General features: G+C 43.8%; 1 protein-coding gene across 1 annotated transcript in view; it reads left to right on the forward strand.

Moving 5' to 3' along the window:
• LOC144755252 (disintegrin and metalloproteinase domain-containing protein 9-like) overlaps positions 1–23411 on the forward strand; it is a 929123-nt gene that overhangs the window by 730373 nt on the left and 175339 nt on the right. The window contains exon 16 of the mRNA XM_078643994.1: positions 2461–2638. Coding sequence (XP_078500120.1) covers positions 2461–2638 — 178 coding nt within the window. The remainder of the gene's footprint in view (positions 1–2460; positions 2639–23411) is intronic.

Genomic DNA, 23411 nt, shown 5'->3' on the forward strand with positions numbered 1-23411 from the left:
ATTACCTGGTATATTTAGTCTAAACCAACCATCCAATGACACTACCAGAAACTGATCCAGCGGAAGCAGTGTACATTTTATAATCATACACATTAACCCTACGATATCATAAGGATTTTTCCACTATAACCAAAATTTGGTGCCATATAATCTCACTACCCACTTACATATATCAAGTCTTCCGATAGATCTTTGGTAGAGCTAATAGGGACTCGATAATAAGAGACAGATGCTATTTTCCTCATGAGGATCTATAATGAAGGAAAAGCCTGTCCAACAACAGTGATCACAGTATACATTATGTCTAATAATTCATTAATAAAGACAAACTCCAAATACTTGTCAAGTTACTTTTATCTAAATATTTCAACATTTAAATGGTCAATACACAAGTACATAGGAATAATCAATTCTGTGTTATTTCAATGTTACAGGTAAGTACACAATAAGGAAATACAGTTAATTAACAAATACATCATATAATCAATAACAGCATGAGAGGAGAGTGAGATAAACAAAATAATAAATCATTGCAATATCAGTATGCAATTCAGAATGTCATACAAACCTAGATCAGAGAATACTAATGCACAGTGTGCAGTAGTCATAAATAGCTAAGCCCTCAGCCGAAAAGGTATAGCTTAAGCAACATCACCAACCGATGAAGTGCAAAGTAATAAGGATAGTCTCGCTCAGGAATTGCAAGTATAATAGCCAGGCAGAGTAGCATAGAGAGTACAGCAGCAAAGGCTCTCTTCTCATAGGAAAAGCTACTGCCAAGTTATTTTCTCACAGTAATAATTATACCCCAAATATTAAAACGTTCAACCCTCCTAAAGTTGCAATTTCACAGTTCCACATGATTCCATTGGTCAGGCTTATGGGGTGACCATCATCCTGGTCAGTTCATCCAGATTTCTCTGTTAAAGTTCTTTGTTAAAAATTAATGTCATTGCTCTTCGGAAGCAGGGAAAGACATTTTGATAACCTCATATCCTCACGCTCGCTTCCACATCAGCTTGGAACATAATTGACACAATTATTCATAGAAAGAAATATTTGAACCGTAGGAAGGAAATCCTAGTGATATCCTAAGCACAGCTAAACAAATAAATCAGCATTTTTAGAAATAATGAAGGACAAAGTAAATTCTTCTAAAGCCTATGTTATAAAAGAAAGTACTTTAGCAGGGTTTAAGGCCTTCTTGGAGAAACCATAAAACTGTTGTTTTTTTCTAAGGAAATAAACACGCTTCAGTTAAGAAAACACAAGAAAATGCATATGAATATCAATTAATGAATCCCATATGTATAATGTAAATTTTCACTAATCAAACTATTAATAATAATTGTTTCTCTCTTGTTATGAAGAAAGGATAAACATTTCACAAAACATTTTCTGTAAGCGTTTTCGATTATTACTATTTCATATTTCTAGTGTAAGTTTTTAAATGCATATTTATTCAAGTCTCTCTCTTATAACATTTTAGTTCATGTAAAAACACCTCATATATTCCATGCTTTCTGCATGTTAAACCTTGCAGTTTCTGTTTACTAAACGTGTCGTGCCTTTCTTGCACATTTTCACTTTCACATTTTTCTTTTAATGTTCCCATGTTAATACATTTTCACACTGTTAGCCATTTGGTTTGTTAAAAACACATATGAGCAGATTTGATCAAGCAAGATTATTTTGCGAAAATCATGCTTCATCACTACCAAAGCAGTGAACTGGGATTTACAGATAAGTCATCAAATCATAATCAACGGTTAACTGTTGATTATTGTATGCAATGCTGTCTGTAGTGAGACCGCAAAAATGGAAGCACAAAGCGCATCCTTACACATAAGTCATTGCCCTCCCACAAAGCCTGCAGGCATTAAGTGTACAGGTTATTCAATGTCATCAAGGATGGTGTTTCCAGTCCGGGGCTTTGTTTGACATGGAATATATTCTGTATGTTGTAGACTTGGTTTCCTTCTATTGCGATCATTACATTAACATACCTCATAGCTTTTATTTGTATGTGAAATGTCCAGACATGGAGTGAACTGGCCCTCTTGGGCGGCCCGCCCTCCACTAAAAGTGGTGAACAGCAGTGAGCGGCATCCTTCTAGAAAATTTTAGCCCATGCATTTATTTATTGATTATTTCCAATTAAGAACTGTCTCTAGATTACTCATAGCACTACAGAGAGAGAAACCCCCAATTCCACCCACCATTTCGACTTTGCTCTGTTGATAAAAAAGCCTTTGACAGCATGCATGTGATTACTAACATCCTAACAATATTCTGCATAGCTCTAAGCACATTGGATGTTTTATATGTGTCACTTCACTGCCATGTCTGTAGTTAAATGGAGTTTTCCGACTTGACAAAACATGCCCTAAAGTCTCTCTCCATAAAAAAATGTGTTAGCATTTAATTCCTCACCCAACTTTGTGCTTTCTCTGCTTCCAGGGATGCCCTGTGTGGGAAACTCCAGTGTACAGGAACTATTGTGCAACCACCAAATTCCTCTGTGTCTCAATATAATAACAATAATGTTTACACGTGCACCGCGATCGACTTTAACCTAGGGACAGATGTGCCTGATCCAGGCATGGTCCACAGGGGCACCGGCTGTGGAGATGGAAAGGTAAGACCACTTTATTGTGTTTCATATACTAAGGGCCTGATTTAGAGTTTGGCAGATGGAGGTTAAGCTGTCGATATGGGGGGCGGGGGGGAGGGGGGACTATAATCCCAATATACCGAGTGTCCTGTGCTCAACAGATTTAGAGATATCTGCAGGCTCAGTGGACATTTCATAACAATGACAGGAACCGTGATCATGGCAGTTCCTATCAATGTTTAGAAAGAAGGGGCCTCACTGCAGGCCCTTCTCATCCACACTCCCTTCAGTATGTCACAATAGTCCCTTCTTTCCCTAGTCCTGTGGACTGATTTAGCAGTAAAAGACTGCAGTGGCAATATTAGTAATCTTTTGATTTTTTTTTTAATGAAGGCCGATTCCGCTTAAGACAGTAATTATATACTTTGGAAACTGCAGGATCCAGATAACAGTCTTAAATTCTCAGAGGTCTTGTCTTCTGTCTTTTGGTAGTTGCCACAATATACACATTTGTATCCTCTGTGCTTCCCTTTCCAGGTTGCACCTCCAATCAGTCCAGCTCCAATAGATTGACCTGCTTAGCACTAGGCTCCGTATAAGTGGATTACTTTTAGGCATATATCAATATCCTGGACTCTGAATGTTTTACATCCATTCATTAGCTGAGTAGTTATTCAGTAAGGCTCTCCATTAGCAAGCAGAGACAGATTTCTTAGCACTGTGTTGTTAGGTAGAGCGGTTTCGCTCTGGGTACTGAACTGAAGCTATTGCTGTAACCCATCCTTCTAGTGGGATAACACAACATAGACAGTGACTGACTCAATAAGCAGTCCATCAGGCCACAGTATTGGTCTTTGAACTTTGTCATAGGGGTCTCCCCCAATAAGACCTCTTTACCGTTCAGAAGAATATCTCCTGAATGCACTTCTTGGTTGGTGGGAGAATATGCCACGATAAGTGATGATCTCCTTCTCCCACTACTGAAAAGAATTCTTGAATAATTCCATACTGGTACCGTGGGGTTTGCTTCTCAGACCACTGAAACCTTGGACCAAGGAGCTGTCTGGCCTCTTGCGGCTGTGAACAACTTCCCTGTTCTGGAATTCTGGTACAACTCTGCTCTTTCTAGTCAACAAGTTTAAGTGCTTGGTTCTTGAGCATCTATCGTCCTACTATTACTTAGGCCTCTCTGCCAATCATGTGGTGATCACCTACGAAGCAGGGAAGGATTCAACGGAAAAGCACCTTCTGACAAATTATTCCTGTTTTAACTTTTATGGACAGACCAAACCATTAAGTTGGGCTCGCAGTGAGTTCCTCAGTGGACAACTTCTTCCTTTTACTTAATTCAAGTAAATAATATTTATTTTATAGCACACAACTCACCCGGGAGGGAATCCTGGCACTGAAGCAGAAGGTGTATGGGCTGAGCCAGAGTCAGGGCTAAATTAAGTGCCAGGTCATTGGTTTCTTACAGAATTCAAGAACTCATGAGGCAGCTCTGATGTGCAGGGGCTGGTAGTTCCAGGCTTTAGAAGTGAGGCTGGGGAAGTCACGACCACCAGATTTAGTTCTGCAAATGCAGGGACAGGGGCAAGTATGATTCTGGCTGAGAGGAGGTGTCAAGTAGGTTTGTGGAAGCTTATGGGGTGATTGAGGTACGTGGGGCCAATGTTGTGTAAGGCTTTGTATGTGTGTGTGAGATGTTTGAGGAGTTCTTCTTTGTGGATTGGGAGCCAGTGCAGCTCTTTGAGGTGCGGAGTGATATGAGTGCTGGTTGGAAGGTCGAAGCTAAGCCTGCTGGCTGAGTTTTGTATGATCTGGAATTGTTTTGGTCAGTTGAGTGTTGATTCCAATATAAAGTGTATGGCTGTATTACAGCTTATTGTATGGTGCAGAACTATGAATGCTCCTTTGGTGTCACACTTTGTGGAACATGACCACTCTGTTAATGGAATCAGGTGGCAGGTCATTTAACAGATATGGAAACTACTAAGGGGTAGAAAAATTCAGAGGATGTTGAATAGGTCGAAATGTCTTGGATTCTGAGATGCAACCGTATTAACCAAGGTTTAAACACACTTGAGGAATGTAATTCTGTAGCCTTACATCGAAGTGGATTTAGGCTTCTGTATCTCTGTTTAACTTCTGTTGATAATGCATTACATTTTTACCGTATATCATCTGGATTGGGCGAGTGTCCTCTATCAAATGTATGTATTATATTTAGGATACAATTGCAATGTTCTCTTTGAGGGTTGTACCTGCTAACTCTGACACAACATCGGATTAGATAATTTTTTGATGAATTTTTCTGTTGACAATATGACCTTACCCCTGGAATACTTTCGATATGGGGGAATGGCACAACTCTATGTCTATTAATCTCAAACTCCATGCTTTATATTGCATGTTTTCTTATTCACTGCATTGTCTGCCGCGTTTCAGATCGTATAACACAATATTACAACAAATAACCTGCATGCTTTAAGCTCCATTTATGCATGCCTATTGGTTTTGTGACAGTGTTGTTAATGTGAATTGGGCAGGGCACAAGTCGGGGGTACACGCAGGTATACGGCGTCCAACCACTTTTTCACAGGATGGACGCCGTCCACCCTGCAAGAAGTGAGCCCCACTCAAATATGATTAACTCGTCGCAGTGTACTTTTCAGACACCGGGACAGATTCAACAGCACTGGCACGTTGTATGCTTTCGTTTCCAGCAGCAATGTGCAGACGGCGAGGGGGGCTTTCATATTTCAGACTCCAGCTGGGCCTATGAGAGAGGCCGAATTTAAGAGGCCAGCAGGACTCCTTTTGTTTCACTACCCTGACTCGGAGCTACCTAAGCTTCCACTTAGATGCAAATGCAAGGGACAGGAACTAAATGATATCTGCGTTAAAAACACTAACTCGCCTAGCTACATAAAATAAAAGTCTGTCATCTGCATTTTAGATGATGTGCTTTGTCAAAAAATGACTAGAGAAAACACAGGTCTCTCCAGCAAATGCATTGGCCCCCAAAGTTACTCTTCCCTGGGATTTACTGGGCCCACATGGATCTCTGCAACAGGTGCCTTACCCCATAATATAGTTTAAAATGCAGGCTTTGCGACCAGTTAAGCAGATTAGATGTACTGCTACCTGGCTCCTTGTTTTCAATTTCTTTTTGACAAAGTTTTGACAAAATAAGAGACCTCACTCCGGTGGTGCAGGCCTTTCAATAATATATTTGAGGCGACACAAAGCCACCCTGCGTGGCTTTGCATGGGCTCATAGATGTGGAGTAAGACACAGCAGCGTAAATTGCTGAGTTGCCGAACTCTACATCAAGGAGGCATTTCATGGGAGTTGTGGTGAGTTTTCCAATGCAACTCCCATGGGTTTTGACACATTTCCAGATTTACAAGCATCTGTAAACCGGGGAATGCATCAAAACTGTGCGCCTCCCCAGGGGAGGAGTAACCAGAAGAAATAACTTTATTTCTCCTCCTTCTTTCCTCTTTCTGTGTGTACTGCATTTTGCAGCACACACAGAAAGAGGAAAACGCCTCCATTGATTGTTTTTGTGCAGGAAGGTGTCCCTTCCTGGACAGAATAAATCCTGCCAACAATGCAGACACCTCTGCACCATGGTGCAAGGGTACCTGCATTTGTGCTAGGCACCAATTTAAGCACCTGCACATGCAGAAAGGCAGGAATTTGCCATATTAGTTAATGCTGCCTATTCCTACCCTTTCCTTTTGAAGCAGGGCAGCGCTGCCCTGTGCCAAAAAGTTGTAAATGAGGCCCTAAATGTATTAATTGAGCCCACATTTTGCGTCAGTGTTGTATCACTTTTTTGGCACAACCCAGATGCAAACTCTCATTTGTTAATTTGCATTATGTGCTCAGATGTACTTGTTATAGACATGCGAAACATGTGTGAAGTGTTAAGACTAGATGTCACTTCCTGTGAGGTCATGGTTAAGATGTCAGTTCCTGTGATGTCACGCACCATGATGTTATTTGCATACTGCCTAACTTGGTTAGTCCCCCACTTCTGTTTTTAGGACTTGTGCCCTGGAATTGGTTCATGATTGCGGCTTGCGCTGCACTTCGCTGATTTTAAAGTTATTTAATGTCTTTATAGTGCAGCAGAGGAGTATTCCTCTTTGCTTAATGCACTTTGCTTACAGTTGGTAGTATACTTAGGAACGCGCATACGCAATGTACCACAATTGCGTGTTCGGTAATAACTTGTAAATTATAAATAGAATTTTACTACAGCTGAGGGAGGCTTCCTCTGGGCCTAGTGCTCAGCACCGTGTATATAAATTCTAATTGGCTGAGTCTTTTCAAATACACTATATGTAGCAGCACGCCGAGTCTGTTCTGCATGTTCTTCAGCTCATCAGTGAGTTGACTTATCTTTCGAGATGGCAGGGCGAATTCATGTCTCATTGTCATAATTGTCGCATGGCGCATTGTCGTAAGATAGTCTGTAACCATCGTCTACGGCGTAAGATAATCTTGCCTATTTTACGTCGCAGACGACCAATTCAGACCGCACAGGACAGAAGTCTGTGACCATATTTAAACTACAACAAAGTAGCGTCCATCTACAAGGAGCCTTCCTTTTGTTTATTCTCCTATATATCTGGTGGGAGCCAGTATATTTGACCTAAATGTAATTGCAGTTTGACAATATAACTTCTCTACAGATTCACATCCATTCAACTGTATCATAGCTGCCAAATATTCAGATTGCTTATGTGTGACATTTTCATAATTTCAGTGTACTTGTGAGAGACATTCAACGACTATGAGTGACACTTTATCGCAAGCAAAATTAAGCAAAGAAGACGAGGCAAATAAATATCAGAAATTACACCCATTTGAGCAACGAGAAACTGTAAAAATATCTTAAAATGGAAGGGGGTGGGTTGCAGGGGGGAGCGGCCGGGACTATGCCGGGACTATAATTAAAATAAAAAAACATACCTTCCTCCGGAAAAGCAATGCCCCCACTCCCCAATGGAGGAGCCGCCACTACCTAACCCCAACACCGAAATCATAGGACACACCCATCGTCACATCATGCGATCGTCCCATCCAGCTAGACACCTCCTCGTAGGTAACTTTTCTGTTGCAGGTGGAGAAATTCATCTCAGTACATCACAGACGATGGAGCCCAGATTACCTGCTCCCTTGATCTCGCACTTTCAGACAGTGGTGTGCACAGCAAAAGTAGAGGATTCCATCCATGTGGCGGCCTTGCAGGTAACCGAGGAAGACCCCCTGGGTCTACACCCGATTAAGTCGTGTGTAGCTGCTGCACTTGTTTTTCAACATGGCATCCTGACAAACAAGTGTTTAAATATAATAAAAAAGACCTGCCACACCAATTATAAACTCAGTTTACGGCAACCTTCACATCATCGGACACATGTAGAGAACTTGGTGCGAGCCAAGGAATCTTTACTCGCCCACCCGATAAAGTCTGGAAATTCACATTTGCACCTGTTTTCTACTTCATAATTACGCATTATTTGCTTACATTGCTGATACTTTTACTAATGTTACGTTCTTAGCACAGTACACGTTCAGCTCTAGTTTGAAAGAAAATTGAGTTTATAGCCGTCCGACGCTTGCGTCTTCTTCAGCCTTAGAGAGCACAGACAATTGGCTAAGAGGGACGGACGTTTTCATGTAGTGAGAAAAACACAATTTTAGCATGCCTTGATGCTGTGTCTTACTCTTGAATATTTTATTTCAATCAGGGGACTCCAGTAATCAGGCAAGTCCAAGCCCGGCTACAGGAATTTTGATTTGGGTGGGCCAATGGAGGATTTGGGTGGGCCACTGCCAACCCAATTTGTCACTTATATGTCTAGCCAGGCTTGCTTCAGGGCCCTCCTTTATCTCTCCTTGGTCTTACAAGGCCCAGTAAAACACACTCTATTCTTTTCCAAATCTCTTTCTAAATGTTATCACTCTAAGTGTATATCCTGTCTGCTTTATGCAGACGATCTGGTGATCATGGACCAGACGGAGATAGGTTTGCAGAGGAAACTAGATATGTTCCATAAATACTGCCTAAATAAAAAATTGGTAGTAAATATGGAAAAGACCAAAATCCTATGTTTCGGCAAAAGTAAGACCCGGTTCCCTTGGTATTTGGGTACGGAACTTCTTGAGAGGGTATCAGAATATAGATATTTGGGAGTATTGTTCACGAGTAACCTGAATTGGACCACCCATCTGGAAGCTTTAGAAATTAGGGCAACAGCTTCTATAAAGGGCTTAAAAAGGTTTAATAGCTTTTACGGAGACTTGTCAGACGGGCCGGTTATTAAGGCCTATCTGGCCTATCTGGCAATGGTCCTCGCGAAATTCCTATATGGATCAGAGGTTCTCCTCCTCAGTGGGAAAAAAGGTTGGGATAAGAGGAGGGTATGATCCTGAAAAGCTTATTCTCTAGACCTAAATCAGCTATGGTACATGCAGCAAGATTGGAGATAGGAGTCACTTCCTGGGCAATTACAACCAGGATGGCACTAATACGGTTTTGGCAGCGTCTGGAGATAGGGGAGGCGCCCAGAAAAATATCTCAGTGGTCTAGAGAGGAAATTACCTCCAGTGAGTTATCATGGGCTAAAGAAGCCAGACTCTCATTAAAGGAAGCTTATGGGAAGTTAGGAATAGAACTAGATGCCCAGTTAGGACACACCAATATAGGCAAAAAAGAACTACGGTCATTGGGAGCGGATGTGTCCCGTACATGTGATTACGAGTACCTTCGGCAAAAAGTATCAGTGTCCCATATGATCCAAGTATGGATTTCAGAAGATCATCCCTACCCGTACTTGGATAGGTTGCCGAATCAGCAACTAAGAAGAGAGGTTTTAAAACTGAGAATGGGTGTAAATCCCTGTTATGTAAATACCAGGGTTAAAAACCTCATGATTAATAGTAATGGCATTTGCACATGTACGTTAGGTTCCACCTGTGATATTACTCATGTTTTATTAGACTGTAGGAGGACCCTTGATATACGTAAGGAGATCTTAGGCCCGTTATTCAAAAATTACAGGATTACGAATAGGAAGCAAGCTGCAGAGCTCCTGGTGGGGATGGGAAACCTGGATATAGCCTGCGCTTTGGGGAAATACATGATTCGAGTTAGGGGGTCCCTCCAGAATACAGAGGTATAGGCGTATGTTATCGAGATTGTACTTTAATGTATGTATTGTGTTTGGAAGGCCTAGTCAGATATGTTTTCTCATGTGCTTTTAACATCTCAGGAGGATACTGTTAGAAATAATGTTGTTGGGGTTATCCTCCGGGAAAAGACTGAATCGCAATTTTATAAATTTTAATTTGTGTTTTTATAAAGTTTTATAAATGTATAGTGTATACTTTTATGGTTGTAATAACTCAAATAAAGTTTTAATAACTGACTGACACTCTCAGTGTTTTTTCCATGTAATGTCCCTTTGATGAGAAGAGGAGGTTATTGAGGTGGGAGTATCACGCAAGTGACACTACTTGGACTCCCTCTGTGTGAGCCTTCAGGGAGAATCCATCTTCATTACTACCTCCACCTGACCACGGACACTGCAGCGCATTCCCTTCCAGGCCTGATTATCCACCCCTCTCCAGTGCACCTTATCTCACAGCTGACCTTTGGTCCCAGCCCCATATCAGCCAAAATCGGTTGTATGACATTACAATGCGGGCTTTTACCCCACGTGTCATTACGACGCTGTTTTTACAACGCAAGTCGTTACAACGACTTGCGCTGTAAGCGCTGGATAGTGGAATAGTTTAATTTTCTATTCCAACTCCAGCCCACGTTACAGTAGGGAAGGTGTTGGAATAGAAAATTAAACTATACCTTTTCCAACAGCGACCTCCAGCGCAAGTCGTTGAAACGATTTGCGTTGTAAAAGCAGCGTCGTAATGGCAGCGCGTGGTAATGCCCGCGTTGTGATGGCTGCTCACCCCAAAATCCAGCTGTTTATTCCTGGTAAACAATATTTGTTAAATCACCTTTAAAATTGAAACATTGAATATAGCAGTAAATATAATTAGTACGATCTTTAAAGTGTGTTCCACAGTTGCCCTAATTAAATAAAGAAAAACAGAAAGGCCATGACAGGGCCGTCTTTAGCTCTGGTTCGAAAGTCTTTTTTGACACCCTACCAATAACTTCTTTCTCCATAGATACCTCTACTACCACCCTCCAATAGTGCCCCTCATCTCTCCATAGCCTCTACCCCTATTGACCTCCTCCTTGGATGCCCTCACTGCCATGCTCCACAAGTGCCCCTCATCGCTCCAAAGCCCCTCCCCCTGTTGACCTCTTTCTCGGATTCCCTCACTGCCACCCTCCAGTAGTGCCCCTCATCTCTCCGTAGCTCCGCCCCCACCCCATGACCTCCTCCTCGGATTCCCTCACTGCCACACTCCAAAAGTGCCCCTCATCGCTCCATAGCCCCTCCCCCTATTGACCTCTTCTCAAATTCCCTCACTGCCACCCACCACCAGTGCCCCGCATGTCTCCATAGCCCCTCTCTCATATACATTTAATTTGTTGTATAGCGCTACTCATATCAGTATAGGGTATCACAGTGCTTTACATCACGCACACATCATTACAGAGTCAATGAATCATAAAAGTATGTAAATCAGTCTACAGGGAATGTCGCAAAAGCCCATGAGGATTACAAGGTGTAGGAACACATCATCCATACTGGTCTGGTGGGCAGAATACTTTAAGAGGGTTTGGTCTGGAGAAGCACAAACTCAGGATTTAAAGAGTACTTCAGTGGTTGGGGGATTGGCTTCACTAATTAAAATGTATATCTGACCAAACAAACTCTTTTTAGCAACATTAGAATAATGAAAGACTGGGGAAGTTCTAACTATATCAGAACACAAAAAAGTGAAGTTCTAACAATATCATTCATGTTTGAATGCAGCTCTTTGATTACAGTTCATAGGTCACTGTCCTATGTTAGGATTGTAACTTCTGAACTGCAAGTATTGCAAGGATCTCTGTCACAAGGGCAGTAACCCACTGAGCTATCCACGTAAAATACAGTTTATCTGCATTTAAAAACTAAGAACAGACACATGATTTCTCTCCATCAGGATCATAAATCATCAGAGTTTTATGTACATGTTTTATTGTTGTTGTGCATCGGTGGCAGAGTTGGCCATGATGATTATAAAAACTATTTAAATTAATGAAGCATACACGAAGCATGAGTCCTGCTGGGGCTGGTCTTTCGCTGATTTTAAAAATAAGATCAAATAGCCATACATTATCTTACCTGCTCGGTTCCTCCAACTCTGCGCCACAGTCCGAATAGAAAAAGAAATATCCACGCAGCAGGACAGTAGGCAAAGGTTACCCGGTGCCAAAGAAAGGATTTGTCCTCTTCGTCATGCCCCTATTGTACCTGCACGAGTGGGCGGGGACACGGCTCACCTTTCTAAAAGAAGATGTGTTATTGGGGGTGCCTGTGAGAGAGCCCAGGCCCAATCATACAACGCGTAAAACAGAAAGAAAAACAATGTTCAGAGGCACGTTTTAAATTAAAGTGGCGTCACTTTAGCAGTCCTCCAGTCTTGTTTGTCCCACTCTCTCGCAAGTCATCATTTGTAGGAAATTAAAGGAAACACAATAATGAAAAGAGCGCGCAGCCTCACATGTGGGATTTCTGAACTGACTGACTCTATAAATGGAATCATTAATATGATATCTCTGGGATAAGAGGTAGGGCTTTATGTAGCAAAAAGGCCAGGGTGAGCTTGTGTAAAATGAACTGCATCACTATGTTACGATGATAACATCATAATTTGTTAGCTGAGCTGCTTAAAACCAAGAATGATTTATTTTTTTTACCAGCAAAATAGAGAAGTAAGACGTGATGTGTGAGAGGCAAGAACGAGGAGGGGAGCTGCGTGCACTTAGTTAAATAATTAATGTACAACACTACCTCTTAAACGGGACATGGCAAAACACTGCAGAAAGTTCGAATTATTTTATTTCCGAAATAAATTCATTGAACTCTTTAAAAAAGAAAGAGTAAAAGTGAAGGTTTCTCTGCTTTTCCGAGAGCTAGTGCTGCGGCTGCGGCTGCGGCCCAATGATATTCAACTCTCTTTCCGACGTCTGGAGTTAAAGGTCTCTACCTGAGGATCTCTTTTTGTTACATAAAACATCTTGAAGGTGTGAATCCTTTTTTTTTTTGCTCCCCATATTAGTTGATATATGTCAATAAGTCTTGTCATTTGCTTTTCGTCTGCGAGGTACAAATATTGACAGCTTGTTACTTTTGTTTGTTTGTATAAGCTTTATTCGAGACAGTTCTCATAAAAGCATTTAAAATCAAAATATTTACAATATACATGATACAGTATAAGAAATCCATTAAACACAATAAGCTCATACAAGATCACAAATAAAACAATAAAATGCCTGATACATGAAAACTAAAAGGGAATACCAAATTACATACAACCCCCCAAGAACCGTCTTCTTATAGCCCACGCCCAACCCATGTATTTGGCGACACCCATAACTATCGAATCCTGCTGTGTTGTGCATAGGATCCTTAGAGCCACTGTACTTTCGCGTGTCCCCAGATTTTTACAAACCGGCGACAGCCATTTCCTCCTTGGTTTCGCATAGGCTTCGCATGAAAAAAGAAAGTGGCCAAGGCTCTCCTCAGCATTTTCGCAGGCAGGACACAGGCTATTAGTGGGTCTGTGCCAACCGGATGTCAATTTCTTGAGTGGAATAGATCCTGACCTCAACTGGAAGACAAGTTTCCTGTCCATTGGAACCGTAACATTATCCCAATAATTTTCCAAGACAGGTAAAATTTTGGTCTCCAGAAAACGGCCAGACATAGAATCTGCCCTATTGTCATTCAGCGTCTTGCCACTTACCCAATCCCAATATTGATTTTTAAGAGCTTCTTTACTCGGGAACGTCTCTCCCTCAGGGTTATTCCAAAGATTTGAAAACCCTAGATTTTCCAACATGGTTTTCAGATGTTTTAACCATTTTATTTTGTGGAAGGTGTCTTCCCCGATAATCCAAAGAAAGCTCTCAGCGTACTGCCTTATTTCCGGAGTCGTCCAAAGGCGCCTCCAATAAAGGACTGGCCGCAGACGAGCTCTGTCAATAATCGTACGTCTGCCAAGCTCCAGAAACAATGGGATTAGGGGGGTGCTCTGGGGGAGTCCTGTAATACCACGCATAAACTTGTTCTCGGATGTCTGAAGAGCCGTCTGGCAATTCCAAGCCCATAGTTCTGCGCCGTATAAGGTGGCACCCAAAACCTTCGCGTCGTACACCGCCAAAGCGGGTTTTATAGGTTTTGTTTTTGATTTACGGTGTTCCCCCCTTAGGGCCCCCGATAACTGCTGATGCTTTAGGACAACTTTATTGACGTGATGCGTCCAGCCTTTTCCCTCCGCAATCTGTACTCCCAGGTATGTAAATTCCTTGACTATATCAAGCCTACTGTTATTTAGGGTAATTTTAGGATCGCTTCTGCGTCCGGCAGTAAAGGCCATTAGCTTGGTTTTTCCAACATTTACCTCTAGCCCATGCTCCAGGCAAAAAGCATCGAAGATGCCTAATGCGCGTTGAAGCCCCATAGGAGTCTTTGACAAAATAAGAGTGTCGTCAGCGAACATCAGGATAGGGACCCTGATGTTCGCTAACGATGGGGCATCAACACTAACCCTTAACATTCTCTCGACTATCCCATTAATGAATAACGAGAAAAGTAAAGGGGCCATGGAACATCCCTGCCTAACACCTCTTTGGACTGGAAAGTCCACCGTTAACTCGCTACTTCCTCCCCATTGGACTCTGGCATAGTTGGATTCGTGCAGTTGCATAATTAAGGTTAGCAATTCTGCTGGAATCCCCAGCTTTTGAAGCACCGACCATAGTTTATGCCTGGGGACTAGATCGAACGCAGCCCGTAGATCAACGAACGCGACATACAGGCTGCCCCTCCCCAGCTCAACGGTCTTCCACCGCAATATTGTAAAGCGAAAGACCTGGTCGATGGTGCTAGTAGCACGCCTAAATCCCGCCTGGTATGGGGAGAGGGCACTATTGTCTTCTACCCAGTCCATCAGCTGGTTGGTTACCATTCTCCCGACTATCTTCTGCACGGTGGCTATTAAGCTTATAGGCCTGTAATTAGCAGGCAATGAGCGGTCGCCCTTCTTATGGACGGGGATAATGGTAGCACATTTCCAGATATCTGGAACCACTGCCCCCTTAGCTAATGCGTTTGATACAAGATGGATGTATCTCGCCCATCTGGCCACATCGTGTTTAAAAATATCAGGGGGGATACCATCTGGGCCAGGCGCCCTCCCGCTTTTCGCAGAGTTAATGGCAATTACCACTTCACTAAGAGAAAACAGATCTTCAGTTGCATATACCGGTGTTATTTCTTCAACTATCGTAGACTTGTTACTTTCCGTGTACTGAGGCCCAAAATAGTCAACCCAGGCTTCCACTGGTACATTATTGTCGGGTTTTGCAGGGCCCACACCACTACCCCACTTAATAATTTTCCAAAATAACATTGGGTCTTTGTTATCAGAGGCTTCTTTTAATTGGGCCCAATGGTCTTCATCCCATTTCCTTTTTGCACGATATATTGCTGCTTTATACAGTTTCCTGTTCAATCTGACTGCTGCAAGGTCCCTATTCCTTAACGCATGGCCCAGGTCTAGACGTGCTACTCTACAATGGTTATCGAACCACCTACCCACTTCTTTAGTTTTCTTCCCTTTTCTTTGCTTTGTAAAAAAACATGGTCTCAAGGCGGAGAATAACTTATTGTGGATTTCTGCGATGGCATTGTCCCCAGGAACTACTAGAGCCACTGCTTCAATCGCAGAAATAGCACAGTCTACCATATGAATTATGTATGTCATAGTGACATCATTTGCATTTACCTTGGGCCATTTTAACCTTCGCTCATCGTTACTTAACAGAGGAGCTTCGTTATGTGTATCATTCAGATTTCCTGAACCTACATTCCACCACTTGTGTGACACACATAAAGGGTTGTGATCACTTTCAACCCGGGGCATAACTGCCATGTCAACAACCCCATTCCACAGCTGGAGACTACATAATATATAGTCAATTCGGCTCCTATTAATACCATTATCAAAGGTAAAACTACCCTCCTTATCCCCGGGAGTCCTACCATTGAGGGCTCTTAGACTATGTTCCAAACATATACCATTTAATAGGAGAATCTCTTTAGTCCATCGCTTCACAGGTTGTAAATTTAAGGAAGGTACTCCCCATTGATTGTCCTCTTCACTCTCAATTAATGCATTTGTGCAGGCCAAGGGTTCAAAAGTCCTATTTAGGTCACCAGCCAATATCTTTAGATTACCCTGTGAATTAACCTCCATAGCGTCGGACAACAACTCAATTGTAGATGGATTGACTTCTTTACCACCTCTCACATAGACATTATATAAATCTATTGGTGCACCATTTACAACAGAGATTCTAAGAGCTTGTAAATCGCTGTTTCCCTTATCTAGGATTTTTATATCGATAAACAAACCCTGTCTAACCCACACAGTTAGGCCACCCTTTGGCCTCCCTCTCCCCCCTTTTGTGGCAGGTATATAGTAATTCAAGTAACCTAAGCAAAATAATGGATCACAAGCCCAGGTTTCCTGAAAACAACAAATATCGAAACCACTTATAAAATCCACCCAAAGTTGGGAATCCAACTTACTAGCCAATCCGGCGACATTCCAAGACAAAAAAGTACCAATATCTACATTTGTCCCATCCCTAGATTTAGCAGTTGGAGATTCATGAGACGACATCGATAACCCCGTTAGGTTTACCAGCCTTTCTGGGTCATCAACTGTGACCATGGCTAAATCATCTGTTACAGGGTATAAGACATTTGGTATCATTGTTACTAAACTAGAGCCACATTCATCGACCACACACCCGGCATCATAACTATTCTCCTTGGTGTCTGTAGCAATAACGTTACCACAAACGCTTCCTAGCTCCTCTGCTTCTTTTATAATTCCACCTATGTTGTCAGTACCAATATGTCAATAGCCCCACCCTGGGTCCTTCCAACCTACATAGGGATTATTATATGTATGTGGGCTACAATTGAAACTGACATGGAGAGGTGGTAAAGAAGTCCCTGGCCATTGGGCCTTTGCGGGGGCTATAGGCTCGTTGAATAGGCTTGTGGTTACACTTGATGGTCTGGGGTAGAAAAAGGTGAGGTCCACAATGCCAATGCCGCCCTTATTTATTCCCCATCCTTGCCTTGTTATCCATCCCACCACCCTAGGATCTTGAAAATTGACCACTATACAGTCTCCCCCCAGGGTTTTAGATGTATAACCCATCCAGTCTATTCTCCTTGCCCCTATTATTAACCCATCAATGTCCCCCGGCAAAGGACGGTTTTCCTTTAACCAGTGCATGGTCTTATTTTTAAGCATCTGGAAATTTTCCCTTTGGCCTGGGGGTAGTGGTGGTACGTTGATGAGAACTGCCACATAGGGGAAGGAGTCTGGAGTAAGATTAATCGGGGGTTTTCTATAAGGTGGCTTTTGCAAGGGCGTTGGGATAGGTTTGGGAACTTGTGGGGGAGGTTGAGGGACTGGTTTCGGCCCCTGTTTGTTATTAACAAGGGGAGCTGTTATGGCTTTAGCAGCCAACTTATTAACACAGTCCCTATTTCCTACCCTCGTGGCATTGGGAGGTATACATGCATCGGAAATTGTGCTCACAAGAACTGAAGCTTTACCCACTTGTTGGCATGGAGTGACCACAACGTCTACGACAGCTGGTTGGTTTTGTGGCCGGGGTAATGGAGACTGGGCAGAATGTGTTAAATTGGACCGCGATTGTTCAGAACCTGAAATAGCTTTCTCAGCCCTAACTAGTGGATTTGTAGTCACTTTAGCTGGGGGTTTATTTTTCTTGGAAGGTAAAGGTGAGCCATTTCTTGTGTTTCTACCCTTATCCTGGGTGTGGGGGTTATTTTCAATCTGAGAATTTGAGCTTGTTTCCAACCTACTATTTTTAATCAGGGATTTAGTAGAATAGAAATTGTCTAATGTTGATTGCTCAAAGTGGTTTAACCTATCTATGAGTTTTGCAATTCTATCCTCAATGGGAATAAGTACCAATCTAAACATTTTTTCCAATTCCGGAAGCACGTTTGCCAATAGTACAGAGCAACCACTGCTTAATTCTTTTGGAACAGAACATGAATTGTCCACTTTATCTTGGTTATCCTGGGAAATAGGAATAGTTGACGTTACACATCCTGTTGGCACTGGTTCTTTAGCTGAATTCCCACTGATCAAAAGTTTATGTAACTTCCTGATTTTTGGGAGTGGTTGGACCGTTTTTTTACTCCTTTTAACAGAAACTGGACATTTCCTTTTAGCCCCAGCTTTAGAATTGAATGATACAACATGAGGTCCCGCGTCAGTATGCGATAGCTGGTCAAATGTACTATCACTGGTGTTATTTAAAACTGCGGCAACAGACTCAGTTGATTTATCCCCCGGGGCCTCAGAGTCTCTGTTTGTAACCGGGATGCTCACAGATGATAAAGGGGTTACCAAAGTGGGATAGACTACGTTTGGAAATTTGTCCATAGTGTTCTTAAGTATTTCAATAGAAAGCCTGCGCTCGGCACGCTTCTCTGCCAAAGTTAGTTCTTTATCTATTACGAGTGAGCGATTAAAAAAGAATTTATCTAAAGGACCAATGGCCAAAGGACCAGTCTCTGCAGGAAGAGACGTTAAATGGCTGGCTACAGGACTTGTATTTGCAGCAGATGCCATAATGGTAACGAAAATGTACAAGGGAAGCTATGTCACTTACTGTGGAAGAAGAAATGTCACAGAGGCCAGGGGTGGTGGCCCAGCCCGGCCTCCTTCGGCCCCGGACGGCCACAGACGGTCCCGCCCTTGTCCTGGGCTTCTCCCGGCGCCCTCCCGCGCGCTCCCGCGCAGCGGGGATGGTACTTCCCTTTTGTACTATGAGATCTGTTGTGAGGGGCGGAGCCGGCAGGGAGAGCAGCCCAGATGACCACGGGCGCGCGGGGACTCCTGGAATTTGGAGTCCGCCGCTTCTAGCTCGCAGCCCTGCCGGTCAGAAGAGCAGACACACCCCAAAGTCCTGCAGTCTGCTCCTAGCCGCGATGCGGGACCCGCGAAGCGGGTCCGGCGAGGAGTAGCGGCAGAAACAGTCAGGCAGGCAAGCGGGTGACAGCAGGCTCCCTCGGCTCCCTCTTCAATCGGTATCCGGCGTTATCAGGCAAGGAATCCGCTGATTAGAAGATGGGACGCAGCTTTAATCGTCCAGAAGGGGGCGGAGCCGGCAGGGAGAGCAGCCCAGATGACCACGGGCGCGCGGGGACTCCTGGAGTTTGGAGTCCGCCGCTTCTAGCTCGCAGCCCTGCCGGTCAGAAGAGCAGACACACCCCAAAGTCCTGCAGTCTGCTCCTAGCCGCGATGCGGGACCCGCGAAGCGGGTCCGGCGAGGAGTAGCGGCAGAAACAGTCAGGCAGGCAAGCGGGTGACAGCAGGCTCCCTCGGCTCCCTCTTCAATCGGTATCCGGCGTTATCAGGCAAGGAATTTACTTTCAGAAATTATTATATGTGACCCTTATTGTTTTTGTTAAGATAGTTCAGTGGGTTACTGTTCCTGTTGCTTTGGTCATTGTTTGGGCGCCAGAACTGTAGGAATTAGGCTCACTCGTCTCATGGCATCCGAGACAGGCATTTACGCCTCACCACTTTAAAATGTCACCAGCCGCCACTGGTGCCTGCAGACCGTCATTCGATCGGACGAGCTGACTTTGAAAGCAGGTTGTCAATACCGAATCACAGAGTGCAATGGCAGATCATTTATCTGTGCCCCTCTACAGAATATCACCAGACACCAAGAGACACACACACAGAGCCCAACACACACACATAGAGAGCCACACACACAGAGAGCTCTCTGCCAAGTAACGCCCCAGGGAACAGAGGCAAGACAAGAGGTACAAGGCACAACTGTATGCAGCCTGAGGTTAGTGGGAAGTTTGGCATGGACACCGAACATTGTTTGGTTGTTGCTTCTGCTTTCTCTCCCGTGGCTAGTTTCTAAAAGCCAGCTTAAAAGTCGGCATTTTGGGGGAGCGTGGCTTGGGCAGCCAACACGGCGGACGCGGATTAGACGAGCTCCGCACGTCCACACACATAATCCTTTGCAATCCTTCTGAAATATCCTGTGGAACTGCTGGCTGGTGTCGGGGAGACCGAGACTCGCTGTACTGAGTTCCCGGTTGGTCCGGAACAGAGCACCTGCAGCAGCTCGTACCTCGTGCAGTGTGGCCTCCCGGCCCTCGAGATGGGCCGGGCGTCTTTATCTGGCCCCCGATCATGGATGGAGCGTGACTGGTGACTGCGGGGCCGGCTGGACCCAAGAGAAGAGGAGCATTCCCTGTGGCGGGGGTCGCAAGCCACGGATCATCGGCGGTTCCCCCACCGATTTAGTATACAGTGGTGCTGTGCAGGAGCCGGCGCTGGGAACAGCGGAGACTAAGGGGACGGAGCGGCTCGCTGCAGGGGCGGGCCTCCCAACCGTGAGGAAGAGCGGCCGCATCCTCACCTCCTCACTTCAATGCGGGAATTCCTCCATCGGGGGGGCGGGCAGCTGTGGGCTGAACTCCGGACTGGGAGGTGACTGATAACATGAGTAGCTGGAACAGAGGTGCCTGCAGACAACTAGATTGGACGATCTATATACGCCCCGGGCATTCGTCATTTTTGGAAGCTAAGCCCCGTCCTTTGCCGACTGGGGGCGTGTTTTTCGAGGAGAGAAAGAAACGAAAAAAACACGCCCCTCAATCCGAAACGGACGGGGCTTAGCTACCAAAAATGACGTCACAGAACCCTCTTCTCCAATGGCTGGCCGCCGTTTAGGCAGCCAGCCAATGGAGAAGAGGGGCGGGTTCAAGCCTCCCTAATATAAGACATGAGATCTCGCAAGCGAGACTGCACATGCGCAGGCTACGCTAGCCGAGACCTAAAGAGCACGTTGGCAACGTTCTATATGAACATCTTGTGTGCATGGTTTGAAATAAAACTACTGTGTGCCATCGCGGCTCGCAATATTCGGGGAAGGGGGGATGTTAAAATAAAAATAAAAACTTACCTGACAGGATGAGGTCCCGCGCCGCCTCTGCTCCTGGGCCAGGTCCCGTGCCGCCTCTGCTGCTTGCTCCTGAACAGGAACAGACATGCTCCCTCCCCTCCTGTAAGCCAATCGCAATGCTGCAATGGCAGCGGAGCCGCAGGCAGCGCCCAGCCGGGCACATATAGGGAGGACATTTTCTCTATGTAGGCTGCACATAGAGACACCATACCTGGTGACTTGTGGTGGGAACATTGGCATACCGGGAGTGTGGAAAGTACCCTCCTCACCGGCTGAGAGATCTTTCATTGTAAAACCCTAATTGTTTGAACTTCACTCTAAGTTTGAAGGAGCACCTGAGGGCAGGGCTGCTCTAGACCCAGCACACTGCACAGAACATGCCCCAGATTCGTAATGCGCCTCCATCGAGAGAGCCACAACCATACTGGCCCTACAAGAAAAAAACTTGGGCGGAGATCACTCAATATCCGACATGCAAGTGTGTGCATGTTCACCTGTTTGCATAGGGATCCTTGTGTCATGCAGATTTTAATAATGTTATATTTGTACTTTATATAACATTATGAAAGCAATTAGAGATTATACAATGATTAATTCCATTTTTAATAACGATATATAGATTGCTAAACATGCTTGTTATTAATATACAGATCTGTGACAGCTCTTCTTTGCAGCTATGATAAAGTGGAGGATTCCTTGAAACACGTTTCATCATGGTACTTTCTGTGAATAGAAGAGTAACGTATTGATGAAGAGGATGAACCGAAGATGGTTTTATGCATGCTTTCCTCTTTCCTTGACTTGGCTTAGATTACATTAGCGAACGCTGGTATGGACACGAGCTCAACCTACTGGAAACTCTGGAGGGCTCTAAAATGAAAAAACACAACCGCATTTGTATATTTTAGAACTTTTTGTTAAACACTAACTTAGACCATGAGAAATGTGAGGCTATTGAGTAAAACAAGCAACAGATTAGCACTGGTGAGTATTAGACAGAGGTAGTAAGTGCCCAAAATTTTAATAAGAGCTGATAACATTCTACATTTGATTTTCTGGTGATGTGCTAGAAATGTGCTCAATTAAGATTACCCAGGACCTTTGCTTATGTCAATAGTGGTGAGCACATGCTTCGCAGTGTCAATACTTAAGAGTTCATGGGTGGAGCTCTCAGCTCCTTGCCATGGCAACCAGGGATACAAAAAGTCCTCCCTGAGCAACTAACTTGCTGTGTAGAACAGTAAAGGGCCTCCTGCCACGAAATTAAAGGGCGTTGAAATAGCACTGGGGTGGGTGGAGAATGTGCCCGAAACAGGAGTCCATCGCTCCAAATAATAATTATTATACATTCTTCAGTGTCATTTCAAAGGAGAAGATGGCGAGAACACACAAGTACTTGCCCTTGCAAACAAATAGCTCAGAGCTGCTTAGTAGAGCCACACAGCAGAAGAACAAAAGTCCTCCTGTAAACTAGATTATATCTTGAGAAGGATTTGCCTCTCCAATCTTTGTCCTTTTTTCTTCATCCATTTTAATCACACCTTCTTGGCAGCATTCCATAATAATGTATTGGATGTTTTCGTGTCATGGAGCCACCATCAGGGGAGCATTGTTCCTTCCTGCAGTACATTCTGTGATCCGATTACATGATTATGTGCTGAATTATACCTCGTACTACAAGACCAGATGGGATTTATTGCATGACATGGGAGATTTTTTGTTGTATTGATTTTTACTGAATTCCACCAATTAGACATTTCTCTATAGGATCTTTCTGTGGGTGAACTTTACAGTTCTTAATGTCCGCAGTTTTACTTTTGCTTACTGTGTGATTCAGTACAGCTCAAACTAGTAAACGGCAGTACTGTGTTTTAAAAAGTAAATTTGCATTAAAATAAGTGTACTATTTTACAATTTAGTCTGATTAACTTAATGATCGGTATTTGGTTAGAGATGGGTTTCCTTCTTCCTGTTAAAAATCCAAAGTGCCAACTGGTTGAAGCGTCTGTGGTAAAAAGCCACACGTCTGCAAGTGCAACAACTTTGTGGGCACAAGGTGCAATATTTTGGTGTGTTGAAGCTATGTCTTATGCTCGAACCGAAACTAACATTGATAAAGGTTTTGGGGAAAATCAAAATACATTGCTTCAGACGTTATATTTCTATCATGAGTGCTCTTAAACCAGCGGTTGTCTAGCGTGGAAGAAAGGGGGCTTCGCACGCTCCAAGCACTGAATGACATCTAGGTGCCCCAATTGTTAACCAGAGTGGATTAGATAACTCCGTTTTAATCAAAGGTCACTGAAAATCCTTAGCGACAATGTCACGGTCTGGCCACTAAGTTGACGAATGATAACCAACAGGAGTATGTGAGGACTTTTGATGTAGTTCTGCTTCCGTAAATGTGGTCGGAAAATTAGTTTTTTTGCGTGGGTTACTCGTCTTACTCAGCCGTGTTACTCTCTCGCTGGTTGGTAACGCACGGGCAGGGCTAGCTACATGGCTCAAAATATCTCTCTTTACACTTTGTATGGGATGTTG

This window comes from Lissotriton helveticus, chromosome 5_1 (assembly GCF_964261635.1).
Source record: "Lissotriton helveticus chromosome 5_1, aLisHel1.1, whole genome shotgun sequence".
NCBI classification, from domain to species: domain Eukaryota; kingdom Metazoa; phylum Chordata; class Amphibia; order Caudata; family Salamandridae; genus Lissotriton; species Lissotriton helveticus.